Source organism: Bos grunniens, chromosome 19 (genome assembly GCF_055505025.1).
Source record: "Bos grunniens cultivar Pamir isolate PY7600 chromosome 19, Bosgru_T2T1.0, whole genome shotgun sequence".
NCBI classification, from domain to species: Eukaryota; Metazoa; Chordata; class Mammalia; order Artiodactyla; family Bovidae; genus Bos; species Bos grunniens.
Window position 1 is genome coordinate 14,153,724 of NC_141183.1, and position 14,849 is coordinate 14,168,572.

Consider the following 14,849-nt stretch of genomic DNA (forward strand, 5'->3'; position numbering starts at 1 on the left):
GAATCAGAGCTGATCCAGGAACCAGTCTTCCTCTGCCTTTAGGAAAATGCAGTGGCCTCCTCAGTTCAGACCGGAGAGTCAGTCTCCTTGACCAGATCTGAAGAGTCCAGTATCTGACCATTATAGAAGGAAACTGGTGGCAGAGCAAACAGCAGCCTGGGCAGATAATTACCAGCACAAATATTATTCAGAAAGCATTTGGAAAGGACTAGCAGTTTCAACTTGCAAAGAGCCCTCCAGATGCTATCCTGGGGGAGAACGTGTTATTAATAGGCTCCAAATTTGTGGCAAGACAATGTTCTTAGGCATCAACCACCCTCTTCTTCCAAAATATTTCGTTCTCTTCTGGAGAGTCAGGTTTAATTAGTGTTAGCAGATGATTCCCTTGTAGGAATCAGCTTAACAGTGAGATTGGGGTACGGTTAAGACTTTCTCCAAGGATGAAGTGATTTGCAAACTTTTTACTATCCTTCAGAAGTGATGAGAAGATATCCCTGTAAGGTCAGAAAAAAATGGCAGTGGGGAAAAGTAGAGGAACCAGAGTGTATATCTGTATACGTGGCTCTCTTACCTATTTCTTTGCAAGTGTTGGGCATTCTGGGCCAGTAGAACCAAGCCTAGATTGACAAGAAGGCATCTCAATACTTTTTCAAGCTCCACCTTCATACCCCTGTATGTACCAAAGAAATCGTGCTTTTAAATGATCAAGAATAATACACTGGGTAATGGAATTGTGGACAGTCTTTATTTTCTTCTTTTTGTTTATCTGTATTTTCTGCAATGAGTGTATGTTATTTCCAAAATTAAATATATGTAAACACTTTAATGGAAAAAAAAACCTTATTTTTCTTCTCTAAATCTCAGGCTGTATCACTGCTTTTTGTCTCCTATCTACCCAGAACCTTTTTAGCCTCTTCCCTTTCCCTGTTTAGATTAACTGCCAAAAATCAGCAGACTTCCTTTTTGGAAGAGACTTTTGGAAGAGATTTATTTCTTCACTCTTGAACTTCTAAAAACAGCTTGTTTTATCTTCTTCCCCTCACCAAGCGGTGATTGATGCTACACCTGCCTCTGATGTGACAAAGTGTAAGCGATGAATAAAAGCTTCGCATGATTCTTGCACATTCTGAGGCAGCGGAAAGCTCTCACCAGGGGCACTGAGCCATGTGAAGATGCTCTGCGGGGAGTTATTCTGCCTCACGCACCATTGGGCCAACTTGCGGGCACCTTGAGGATCTCACCCACCGTCACTAACCTTTGATTTGTTGCTCTGCTCTTTCAGATTTTTGACAACGAAGCCAAAGATCTGGAGAGAGAAGTTTGCTTTATCGATATTGCCTGTGATGAAATTCCAGAACGTTACTACAAAGAATCTGAGGTGAGCAATAGACGGGGTGTCAGGTGGAAGAGAGTTATTCTTTCAACAAACTTTTACTAAGTCCACCCTGACCCAGGGCATGTCCATCTGTCTTTCTGTTGATTCAATTTGCTGTTACCTCTTACTGAATTCTTTACTGCGAGTCTCAGAGTGGAGTTCCTACTTCTTGGAGCCCATCATTAACCCCAGCTGCCACTCAGTTTCAGTGAAGTCTTCAGTCTCCCCACCTCTGCCATCATTCTCGGCAGCAAAATAACTCGCAAGGCTGAACCACCCAACTGATAACTGGCCTATAAAACACAGCGGCCACCTCTGGCTTCCTGTTTGGCCAGGCCTGGGGCTAGCCTGTCTTCCCCTCTGCAGGGGCTGTGTTTTATTTATATCTTTGGGGTCTAACACAAAGATAACGCTCAATGAGTCATCCCTGAGTGAATTTTGAAACTTGGGCAGCTTGTGTCTGCACAGAAGCTTTGTCTCAAAACTGAAAGGACCTGCATAAAGCCCTCTCTTTTTTTAATCTTGACTGAGAATAAATTTAAGAGAGTATCTTTCTATATGATTCCCACCTACCAGAATCCACTGTTTGCCTCGGTGCAAACGTTTATCCTGTTAGTGTATGTCCCCACTTACGGCCTGTTAGCATTTTTATTAACGGCTGCTGATGGAGCTTGGGTGACCCCGTGTAAGTAACGTCCCAGCCCTGCAACGACAGATGCTGGGCTGTTTTGTTGTTGAGCAACATGCAGCCAGTCACAGTATGTTTGGACTCGTGGCCCTCTTCTCGTCCTTGAGCGGGAACACATGGACCTTGAAACTCTTTCCTCGGCTTCATTAAGGCTGATTTAAGATGTAATAAATAAACCCGGTAAGAATGAATTCCACCGTGACAGATGCTGGGCTCTGAGTGTGGTTCAGACTTTTTTTGCCTCCACCTTTTGGGATTCATTTGGATGTCAGAGTCTAACCCAGTCTTAGCGAATGCTTAGCTGCTTAATTGCAGGCATGTGCTCTGCAGCTGCTGTCCCTTCAAATCTTGAGAGAGGCTGATGGGAATGACTCTTGGTGGGACTCAAAGGCTGAGCCTTTGAACGTCATCCATTTACATTATACGTTGCAGCCAGCCACACTCATGAAATTTCAGAAAAACAAAGAAAAGTGCTCTCTGCATAACTGTGGACCTGCTCAAGAAGAGAAATTTGGCCTCCCCTTGTCTTCCTTTTCTGTGGTTTCATCTCAAGGCCACCAGTACTCCCGGGGCTTCAGTGACGGGGAAAGCATCAGGCAGTGCACTGGGTGAACCACTGCCTTGTTGCCTCTGTGGCTTCCTGAGGCTGGGGGGCTGTTGTCTTACCTGAACATCCTGGTCCCTTTGGTAGCTCAAGCCTTCTAGAAAGGCAGTGTTGCCAGAACACTCTGAACTGATTTCAGCTCTTCCTCTTAGATGGCTTCAGTGTGGTCCTGCCTGGCATCGGGGATCCCCTGATTCAGTGGAAAGTCTTAGCACAGATACAGAATACTAATGACAAAATCAGCAAGACTCATTTCTAGTCAGCCAGTGCCTGACTCATCTCCCTGTGCTTTGTGCTCCCAAGAACCACCACTGGAAAGCTTTTCCTCATTGACACAGATATTCGAGGAACATTTTTTTCAGGCTTCATTGTCATTCATTTTCCCAGGCCATAAAGTATTCTTTTCAAGATACAGTTGATGTATCTTTTCAAGATACATTTTCAAGAAATGAGAGAGGAATAGTCATTCATCCAGTAAATATGTACCGAGTACTCACTGCGTGTCGCAGACAATATTTAGATGGGGATGTGGCAATGAATGAACAGAACAGAGGGTCTCTTCCCTTACAACACTTCCAGTCTAGCACGGGAGCCAGACAATAAAGAACTAATTCCGTAATAAACATGTGGAGTTAAGGAAGTTTGCAGGGAGAGACCATGATAAGGAAACTGAACATAAGATGATGGGATCAGGAAAGATGCTCGGGAAGACGTGACCTGCAGGAAGAAAAGAGCTGGGGTCAGTGCTCCAGGTGGAGGTGACAGCCTGCGTGGGAGTCCCACTGTGACATCTGTGAGGGAGCGAAAGAGACCAGTGTGGCGGCAGCAGCAGAAGGAAGAAGGGAAGGACGGGAGGTTGGGAAAGAGGATGAGGCCACGTTAAGATGCTTAGATTTTATTCGCCTGCAGTAGAATGCCTCTGAAGAAATTAAAGCTGGGGCATCATATGCTCTGATTTATGCTTTTTCAAGTTTGCTCTGGGCGGAGAATGGACTGTCCAGGAGCAGAGTGGAAGTCAGGAAACCACTGAGGTCATCGGAATTATCTACTTTGTTGGTTATTTAGGTTATATGGTAACTTGAGCTGGACGGCTGGGAACAGAGGGTTCTGAGGAATCTATTGAAGATAGAATTGACAGGGATTGGTCATAAACTGGGTATGAAGATAAGAGAAAAGGAAGAGGCAGGATGACCTTAAGGTTTTCTGTGTGGACAACAGATGGATGGGGGTGAGAGAAGAAAAGGAATGGGTTTTGGAGAAAGACGAATGGATATTGTGATGCCAGTGAGACATCTAGAACAAACAGAAATGAGCTTAGATAAGAGATCTGGGCTGGAGACAAATTGGGGAGTATTTTGGAAATAGAAGAATTTAGAGTTTTGAGGATGAATGAGAGTGAACAAGCATAAAGTAAAATGGGAAGGGAGTTCAGGTCCTGGTATCACATTAGGACAGTAGTGTTTGGAGATCAGGGAGAGGATGGAGAGGCCCCAGGAATCTGGAAAGAACTGGGCAGAGAATTAGACGGAAAACAAGAAGAGAGCACCAAGGAATGCAAGTTTCAAGAGAAGAGAGTGAATGGTTATGCTTAGTGCTGCTGAGAAATCAAATAAGATAAGAATGGAAAACTGTCTCCAAGAGCAGTGGCTCTAAACTGAAAACGTCCTTACCCCACAAGGATGCTTACAATGTCTGGAGACATTTTTGGTTGTCACAACTTGGGAGTGCTACCAACCACTAACCACATTCTAGAATGAACAGGACAGCCCCCACAACAAGAGTTGTTTAGTCGCTAACTTGTGTCCAACTCTTTTCTGACCCCGTGGTCTGTAGCCCGCCAGGCTCCTCTGTCCATGGAATTTTCCAGGCAAGAATACTGGAATAGGTTGCCATTTCCTTCTCCAGGGGATCCTCCCAACCCAAGGATCAAACCCAAGTCTCCTGCACTGCAGGCAACCAGATTCTTTACCTCTGAGCCACCAGAGAATCCCAACCCTCAGTATGCCAAGGCTGGAAAATCCTGCCCTGAGAGTAAAGGTCATTGGAAATGAATTGGATTTCATTCATTGGAGGTCTGGATTTCGCTCATTCATTCATTCATTGGTGATCTGGATTTTGCTGTCACACCCAGAGCCACCCCTGCCTGTCCTGGAATCTTAGGGTTACTTAATGGATGTGGGAGAAAAGGGGCCCCTGAAGGCTCGACCCTGCAGATTCTATCAAGCACTGCTTCCCAAACAGTCACCAACCTATATTACACATAGAATTTCTTCTCACTCTCTCTGGCAGTTAGACCACAGAAGAAAGAGCATAATTGGGAACTGCAATAAAACTATAGGAAAAGTGTGTTCCGTGGGATTCCCTTGCAACCCAAACCCACCATCATTCGACTTCTAGAATCCAGATTGCTGTATAAACCAACCAGAAGGGGGAGAGTGAGTTTCCAAGGCTGTTGGGTTGTGTATCATTAGCCAGGGACTGAGAATGAGGGATCGAGATACCAAGGGAACATTTCATGAAAAAATGGACACAATAAAACACAGAAATGGCATGGACCTAATAGAAGCAGAAGATATTAAGAAGAGGTGGCAAGAATACACAGAAGAACTATACAAAAATGATCTTCATGACCCAGATAACTACAGTGGTGTGATCACTCACCTAGAGCTAGACATCCTGGAATGCAAAGTCAAGTTGGCCTTAGGAAGCATCACTACAAATAAAACTAGTGGAGGTGATGGAACTCCAGTTGAGCTATTTAAAATCCTAAAAGATGATGCTGTTAAAGTGGTGCACTCAATATGCCAACAAATTTGGAAAACTCAGCAGTGGCCACAGGACTGGAAAAGGTCAGTTTTTATTCCAGTCCCAAAGAAAGGCAATGCCAAAGAATGCTCAAACTACCGCACAATTGCACTCATCTCACATGCTAGCAAAGTAATGCTCAAAATTCTCCAAGCGAGGCTTCAATAGTACATGAACCAAGAATTTCCAGATGTTCAAACTGGATTTAGAAAAGGCAGAGGAACCAGAGATTAAATTGCCAACATCCATTGGATCATCGAAAAAGCAAGAGAGTTCCAGAAAAAGATAGATTTCTTCTTTATTGACTATACCAAAGCCTTTGACTGTGTGGATCACAACAAACTGTGGAAAATTCTTCAAGAGATGGGAATACCAGACCACATTACCTGCCTCCTGAGAAATCTGTATGCAGGTCAGGAAGCAACAGTTAGAACTGGACATGGAACAACAGACTGGTTCCAAATTGGGAAAGGAGCACGTCAAGGCTGTATATTATCACCATACTTATTTAACTTCTATGCAGAATGCATCATGTGAAATGCCGGGCTGGAAGAAGCACAGGCTGGAATCAAAATTGCCAGGAGAAATATCAATAACCTCAGATATGCAGATGACACCACCCTTATGGCAGAAAGCGAAGAAGAACTAAAGAGCTTCTTGATGAAAGTGAAAGTTAGCTTAAAACTCAACATTCAGGGAGGAGCCAAGATGGCGGAGGAGTAGGACAGGGAGAACACTTTCTCCCCCACAAATTCATCAAAAGAGCATTTAAACGTCGAGTAAATTCCACAAAACAACTTCTGAATGCCGGCAGAGGACATCAGGCACCCAGAAAAGCAATCCAACTCTTCGAAAGGAGGTAGGAAAAAATATAAAAGACAAAAAAAGAGACAAAAGAGGGAGGGACGGAGTTCCGTCCCGGGAAGGGAGTCTTAAAAAGAGAGAAGTTTCCAAACACCAGGAAACCTTCTCACTGCCGAATCTGTGCCGAGCTTTGGAAGCACAGAGGGCAACGTAACAGGAAGAAAAAATAAATAAACAATTAAAACTCGAAGATTGCGAGTCCTACGGTAACTCCCCCAGTGGAGAAGCAGCGCAGACGCCTGCAGGCGCCATTAACAAGCGGGGGCTGGGCAGGGAGGCGCAGCGCGGGCTGCATCGCTTAGAGTAAGAATCTGGCCTGAATACCCTGAGCACTATCTGAGCGAAATAATTTGGGCTAACAAACCAGACTGTGGGATATCTACTACGCGAAAAGCCAGCCCCAACCTAAGACCGCCAGGCCCGTGCACGGAACAAAGAATTGAACAGAGATAGCCGGCTGCAGACCTTCCCCCTCCGGTGATAGGCAGCCAGAGCCGGAAGGGGGCAATCGCAGCCCCAGAGAGACATTATCTATAAAACTGTAAGCAGGCTTCTTTGCTAACTAAAACTTCTTGGGGGTCTGGACGGTTAACATCTGCCTAAGAAGGTGCGCCGGTTTTGCGCCCAGATAACCGAGTGGCGGGGAGGCGATAAGTCGCAGCATTGGCGCTCGCCAAACACCTCATCACTTGAGCTGCTCGGACCTGGGAAGAGCACAATACTCAGGCCCAACTGAGTCTGCGCCTCTGAGGACTATCCGAGTGCCTGAACCTGAGTGGCTTGGACCTGGGAGGTACATGCAACCCAGGGCCAGCCTTGGATTGTTCCCGGCGGAACAACCTAGAGCCCGAGCAGTGTGGGCAGGGAGGCTACACGCGCAGTGAGCGGGGGCAGACCCAGTGTGGCTGAGGCACTGTGAGCGCACGCCAGTGTTATTTGCTTGCAGCATCCCTCCCTCCCTCCCCACAGCGCGACTGAACAAAGAGAAGAAATACAGTTCCACCCATCAGAACACTGACACAAGCTTCCCTAACCAGGAAACCTTGACAAGCCACCTGTACAAACCCACACACAGTGAGGAATAGCCACAATAAAGAGAACTCCACAAACTGCCAGAATACAGAAAGGACACCCCATACTCAGCAATTTAAACAAGATGAAGAGACAGAGGAATAGCCAGCAGATAAAGGAACAGGATAAATGCCCACCAAACCAAACAAAAGAGGAAGAGATAGGGAATCTACCTGATAAAGAATTCCGAATAATGATAGTGAAATTGATCCAAAATCTAGAAATTAAAATGGAATCACAGATAAATAGCTTGGAGACAAGGATTGAGAAGATGCAAGAAAGGTTTAACAAGGACCTAGAAGAAATAAAAAAGAGTCAATATACAATGAATAATGCAATAAATGAAATTAAAAACACTCTGGAGGCAACAAATAGTAGAATAACAGAGGCAGAAGATAGGATTAGTGAATTAGAAGATAGAATGGTAGAAATAAATGAATCAGAGAGAATAAAAGAAAAACGAATTAAAAGAAATGAGGACAATCTCAGAGACCTCCAGGACAATATTAAACGCTACAACATTCGAATCATAGGGGTTCCAGAAGAAGAAGACAAAAAGAAAGACCATGAGAAAATACTTGAGGAGATAATAGTGGAAAACTTCCCTAAACTGGGGAAGGAAATAATCACCCAAGTCCAAGAAACCCAGAGAATCCCAAACAGGATAAACCCAAGGCGAAACACCCCAAGACACATATTACTCAAATTAACAAAGATTAAACACAAAGAACAAATATTAAAAGCAGCAAGGGAAAAACAACAAATAACACACAAGGGAATTCCCATAAGGATAACAGCTGATCTTTCAATAGAAACTCTTCAAGCCAGGAGGGAATGGCAAGACATACTTAAAATGATGAAAGAAAATAACCTACAGCCCAGATTATTGTACCCAGCAAGGATTTCATTCAAGTATGAAGGAGAAATCAAAAGCTTCTCAGATAAGCAAAAGCTGAGAGAATTCTGCACCACCAAACCAGCTCTACAACAAATACTAAAGGATATTCTCTAGACAGGAAACACAAAAATGGTGTATAAATTCGAACCCCAAACAATAAAGTAAATGGCAACGGGATCATACTTATCAGTAATTACCTTAAACGTAAATGGGTTGAATGCCCCAACCAAAAGACAAAGACTGGCTGAATGGATACAAAAACAAGACCCCTACATATGTTGTCTACAGGAGACCCACCTCAAAACAGGGGACACATACAGACTGAAAGTGAAGGGATGGAAAAAGATTTTCCATGCAAATAGGGACCAAAAGAAAGCAGGAGTAGCAATACTCATATCAGATAAAATAGACTTTAAAACAAAGGCTGTGAAAAGAGACAAAGAAGGTCACTACATAATGATCAAAGGATCAATCCAAGAAGAAGATATAACAATTATAAATATATATGCACCCAACACGGGAGCACCGCAGTATGTAAGACAAATGCTAACAAGTATGAAAGGAGAAATTAACAATAACACAATAATAGTGGGAGACTTTAATACCCCACTCACACCTATGGATAGATCAACTAAACAGAAAATTAATAAGGAAACACAAACTTTAAACGATACAATAGACCAGTTAGACCTAATTGATATCTATAGGACATTTCATCCCAAAACAATGAATTTCACCTTTTTCTCAAGCGCACATGGAACCTTCTCCAGGATAGATCACATCCTGGGCCATAAAGCTAGCCTTGGTAAATTCAAAAAAATAGAAATCATTCCAAGCATCTTTTCTGACCACAATGCAGTAAGATTAGATCTCAATTACAGGAGAAAAACTATTAAAAATTCCAACATATGGAGGCTGAACAACACGCTGCTGAATAACAAACAAATCACAGAAGAAATCAAAAAAGAAATCAAAATTTGCATAGAAACGAATGAAAATGAAAACACAACAACCCAAAACCTGTGGGACACAGTAAAAGCAGTCCTAAGGGGAAAGTTCATAGCAATACAGGCACACCTCAAGAAACAAGAAAAAAGTCAAATAAATAACCTAACTCTACACCTCAAACAACTAGAAAAGGAAGAAATGAAGAACCCCAGGGTTAGTAGAAGGAAAGAAATCTTAAAAATTAGAGCAGAAATAAATGCAAAAGAAACAAAAGAGACCATAGCAAAAATCAACAAAGCCAAAAGCTGGTTCTTTGAAAGGATAAATAAAATTGACAAACCATTAGCCAGACTCATCAAGAAACAAAGGGAGAAAAATCAAATCAATAAAATTAGTAATGACAGTGGAGAGATCACAACAGACAACATAGAAATACAAAGGATCATAAGAGACTATTATCAACAATTATATGCCAATAAAATGGACAACGAGGAAGAAATGGACAAATTCTTAGAAAAGTACAACTTTCCAAAACTCGACCAGGAAGAAATAGAAAACCTTAACAGACCCATCACAAGCATGGAAATTGAAACTGTAATCAAAAATCTTCCAGCAAACAAAAGCCCAGGTCCAGACGGCTTCACAGCTGAATTCTACCAAAAATTTAGAGAAGAGCTAACACCTATCCTGCTCAAACTCTTCCAGAAAATTGCAGAGGAAGGTAAACTTCCAAACTCATTCTATGAGGCCACCATCACCCTAATACCAAAACCTGACAAAGATGCCACAAAAAAAGAAAACTATAGGCCAATATCACTGATGAACATAGATGCAAAAATCCTAAACAAAATTCTAGCAATCAGAATCCAACAACACATTAAAAAGATCATACACCATGACCAAGTGGGCTTTATCCCAGGGATGCAAGGATTCTTCAATATCCGCAAATCAATCAATGTAATACACCACATTAACAAATTGAAAAACAAAAACCATATGATTATCTCAATAGATGCAGAGAAAGCCTTTGACAAAATTCAACACCCATTTATGATAAAAACTCTCCAGAAAGCAGGAATAGAAGGAACATACCTCAACATAATAAAAGCTATATATGACAAACCCACAGCAAACATTATCCTCAATGGTGAAAAATTGAAAGCATTTCCTCTAAAGTCAGGAACAAAACAAGGGTGCCCACTTTCACCATTACTATTCAACATAGTTTTGGAAGTTTTGGCTACAGCAATCAGAGCAGAAAAAGAAATAAAAGGAATCCAAATTGGAAAAGAAGAAGTAAAACTCTCACTATTTGCAGATGACATGATCCTCTACATAGAAAACCCTAAAGACTCCACCAGAAAATTACTAGAACTAATCAATGATTATAGTAAAGTTGCAGGATATAAAATCAACACACAGAAATCCCTTGCATTCCTATACACTAATAATGAGAAAACAGAAAGAGAAATTAAGGAAACAATTCCATTCACCATTGCAACGAAGAGAATAAAATACTTAGGAATATATCTACCTAAAGAAACTAAAGACCTATATATAGAAAACTATAAAACACTGGTGAAAGAAATCAAAGAGGACACTAATAGATGGAGAAATATACCATGTTCATGGATTGGAAGAATCAATATAGTGAAAATGAGTATACTACCCAAAGCAATTTATAGATTCAATGCAATCCCTATCAAGCTACCAACAGTATTCTTCACAGAGCTAGAACAAATAATTTCACAATTTGTATGGAAATACAAAAAACCTCGAATAGCCAAAGCGATCTTGAGAAAGAAAAATGGAACTGGAGGAATCAACCTACCTGACTTCAGGCTCTACTACAAAGCCACAGTTATCAAGACAGTATGGTACTGGCACAAAGACAGAAATATAGATCAATGGAACAAAATAGAAAGCCCAGAGATAAATCCACGCACATATGGACACCTTGTCTTTGACAAAGGAGGCAAGAATATACAATGGATTAAAGACAATCTCTTTAACAAGTGGTGCTGGGAAATCTGGTCAACCACTTGTAAAAGAATGAAACTAGAACACTTTCTAACACCATATACAAAAATAAACTCAAAATGGATTAAAGATCTCAACGTAAGACCAGAAACTATAAAACTCCTAGAGGAGAACATAGGCAAAACACTCTCTGACATACATCACAGCAGGATCCTCTATGACCCACCTCCCAGAATATTGGAAATAAAAGCAAAAATAAACAAATGGGACCTAATTAAACTTAAAAGCTTCTGCACATCAAAGGAAACTATCAGCAAGGTGAAAAGACAACCTTCAGAATGGGAGAAAATAATAGCAAATGAAGCAACCGACAAACAACTAATCTCAAAAATATACAAGCAATTCCTACAGCTCAACTCCAGAAAAATAAATGACCCAATCAAAAAATGGGCCAAAGATCTAAATAGACATTTCTCCAAAGAAGACATACAGATGGCTAACAAACACTTGAAAAGATGTTCAACATCACTCTTTATCAGAGAAATGCAAATCAAAACCACTATGAGGTACCATTTCACACCAGTCAGAATGGCTGCGATCCAAAAGTCTACAAATAATAAATGCTGGAGAGGGTGTGGAGGAAAGGGAACCCTCTTACACTGTTGGTGGGAATGCAAATTAGTACAGCCACTATGGAGAACAGTGTGGAGATTCCTTAAAAAACTGGAAATAGAACTGCCTTATGATCCAGCAATCCCACTGCTGGGCATACACACTGAGGAAACCAGAAGGGAAAGAGACACGTGTACCCCAATGTTCATCGCAGCACTGTTTATAATAGCCAGGACATGGAAGCAACCTAGATGTCCATCAGCAGATGAATGGATAAGAAAGCTGTGGTACATATACACAATGGAGTATTACTCAGCCATTAAAAAGAATACATTTGAATCAGTTCTAATGAGGTGGATGAAACTGGAGACTATTATACAGAGTGAAGTAAGCCAGAAGGAAAAACATAAATACAGTATACTAACGCATGTATATGGAATTTAGAAAGATGGTAACGATAACCCTGTGTACGAGACAGCAAAAGAGACACTGATGTATAGAACAGTCTTATGGACTCTGTGGGAGAGGGTGGGAAGATTTGGGAGAATGTCATTGAAACATGTGAAATGTCATGTATGAAACGAGATGCCAGTCCAGGTTCAGTGCACGATGCTGGATGCTTGGGGCTGGTGCGCTGGGAAGGCCCAGGGGGATGGTATGGGGAGGTTGGGAGGGAGGAGGGTTCAGGATGGGGAGCATGTGATTTTTTTTTAAAAGTAATAAAGAGAATTAAAAAAAAAAAAAAAAAAAACTCAACATTCAGAAAACTAAGATCATGGCATCCAGTCCCGTCACTTCTGGCGAATAGATGGGCAAACAATGGAAACAGTGACAGACTTTATTTTCTTGGGCTTCAAAATCACTGCAGGTGGTGACTGCAGCCATGACATTAAAAGATGCTTTCTCCTTGGAAGAAAAGCTGTGACCATCCTAGACAGCATATTTAAAAGCGGAGACATTACTTTGCTGACAAAGGTCCATCTAGTCAAAGCTATGGTTTTCCCAGTAGTCATGTATGGATGTGAGAGTGGGACTATAAGGAAAGCTGAGCACCGAAGAATCGATGCTTTTGGACTGTGATGTTGGAGAAGACTCTTGAGAGTCCCTTGGACTGCAAGGAGATCATACCAGTCAATCCTAAAGGAAATCAGCCCTGAATATTCATTGGAAAGACTGATGCTGAAGCTGAAACTCCAATACTTTGGCCACCTGATGCGAAGAACTGACTGATTGGAAAAGACCCTGATGCTGGGAAAGATGGAAGTCAGGAGGAGAAGGGGACGACAGGGATGAGGTGGTTGGATGGCATTACTGACTCAAAGGACGTGAGTTTGAACAAGCTCCGAGAGTTGGTGAGGGACAGGGAACCCTGGCGTGCTGCAGTCCATGGGGTCGCAAAGAGTCGGACACGACTGAGTGACTGAACTGAACTGAGAATGAGGGAAACAACTGGTTTAGAAGTCAAACCATATCCAAACAAATTTCTCCTCTGTACACTGTAAATAATTAACATCCTTCTCCCCACCACAAGAGTTTCCTTCTAAAATGAAATCAAACCTTGTCATTTTCTGCTTAAAAGTTCCATCCCTTAGTATGGACCTCTGCCTTCTCCCCTTTCTGACCCTCACCACCTCTGTGCCTCTCAATTGGAAATCTTCTAGTCATTAGTGTTTAGAGTTCCATCAAACGTGACTTCTACTCTGTGGGCTTCCTGGGCACCCCACTCGCTACCCATTGGAGCAAGAGCTTTGGTCTGTGGTTTCTGGATAATGCTAGCTCCACAAAAACAAGGGCTGTCTTCCTTATCACTGTACCCCAGCAGATAGGATAGCACCAGCGCATAGCAGCTGCTCACAGAACAGTTGTTGAATGAATGAGTGAAAACCATGGGCTTTATTTTTTTTTCTTCTAGCAGTGACAATCTCAGAATGAGTGCTATCAAAGAAAATGCATTTGTAGCCATTAAGCTAACAGTTGTGCATCAGTTCCATATATATTTTTTTTTAATCTGAAGTCTACAGCTTTATGAGCTTTTTCTTCCAATCCATCTTTATAAGTTGACTATGTCAGCATCATAAATAGGAAACGCATTTTCTGCAGAAAAGGCTGAAATGCTGGTGGACTCAATCTGTTCTGAGATTTTTGAGGTTTATCCATTCAGACCAGGGTTATCTGGGTCATCACTCAGCTCCCGTGTGTCCCTCTCTCTCTCTCACATACACAGTGCCATCCAGGACTAAGCAGGGGATTGAAGCATTTTCTCTTCTTTTTCCATTTGTCCCTGGAAACCTCCAAACCACATGAGAGGCAAGAATGCCTCTCTCATTAAGGTGACCGGAGCTGGAAATTTTCCACAGGGTGCCTTCTGTCTGGTGGCATAAGAGCCCCCACTGACCAGAGTTTTAGCAGAACTTGAGACTCAGAATCCGCTGAGAGCCCAGCCCAGCTCTGTCTTTATTATCATTGTGCCACTGTCTCCCAGCCACATCAGGGACCTGAACTGCAGCTCCCAAGAGCCTCTCAATCTCAAGTTTTTTGCTCTCCTACATGTAGCAGGACTTTGCAGGGCAGCGCTGCATTGTTAAAAAATCAGTGTGACTTCTCAGGCACAGAGGGCACCTCTATGAGTCTCCACGCAGCCCCGCCAAGGCCCTGAGCCCATTAGAATCATAAAACTCTTTGGATCAAGTCACTTCCGCACACCCAAGCAGCAAAGACGAAGTGAAGCCAACATCTGAGTAGGTTGTACTTGTTATGTGGTTGACACGTGGGTTCTTTCCTCTGCCAAGATGTCCATCCCTTTGATGCTCTGCCAAGATTTCAAGGTGAAGATCCCAGCTCAGGAAGGAGGAACTGGAGACGATAAGTCATAGCACGCGCTCGGAGGACACGGGCAGCGAGCCCACACCTGCTAAGCTGAGCTGCCGTTTGGGATGAGGGAGCAAATCTCGACAACCAGCCTCCAGCACTGGTTGAGCCTAGACAATCTCCAAAAGTCAGGCTT

General features: G+C 42.5%; 1 protein-coding gene across 1 annotated transcript in view; it reads left to right on the forward strand.

Moving 5' to 3' along the window:
* The window catches only part of PITPNC1 (phosphatidylinositol transfer protein cytoplasmic 1), a 274,714-nt gene that overhangs the window by 223,220 nt on the left and 36,645 nt on the right, over positions 1 to 14,849 (forward strand). The window contains exon 6 of the mRNA XM_086356846.1: positions 1,283 to 1,378. Within this exon, the coding sequence (XP_086212972.1) occupies positions 1,283 to 1,378 (96 nt within the window). The remainder of the gene's footprint in view (positions 1 to 1,282; positions 1,379 to 14,849) is intronic.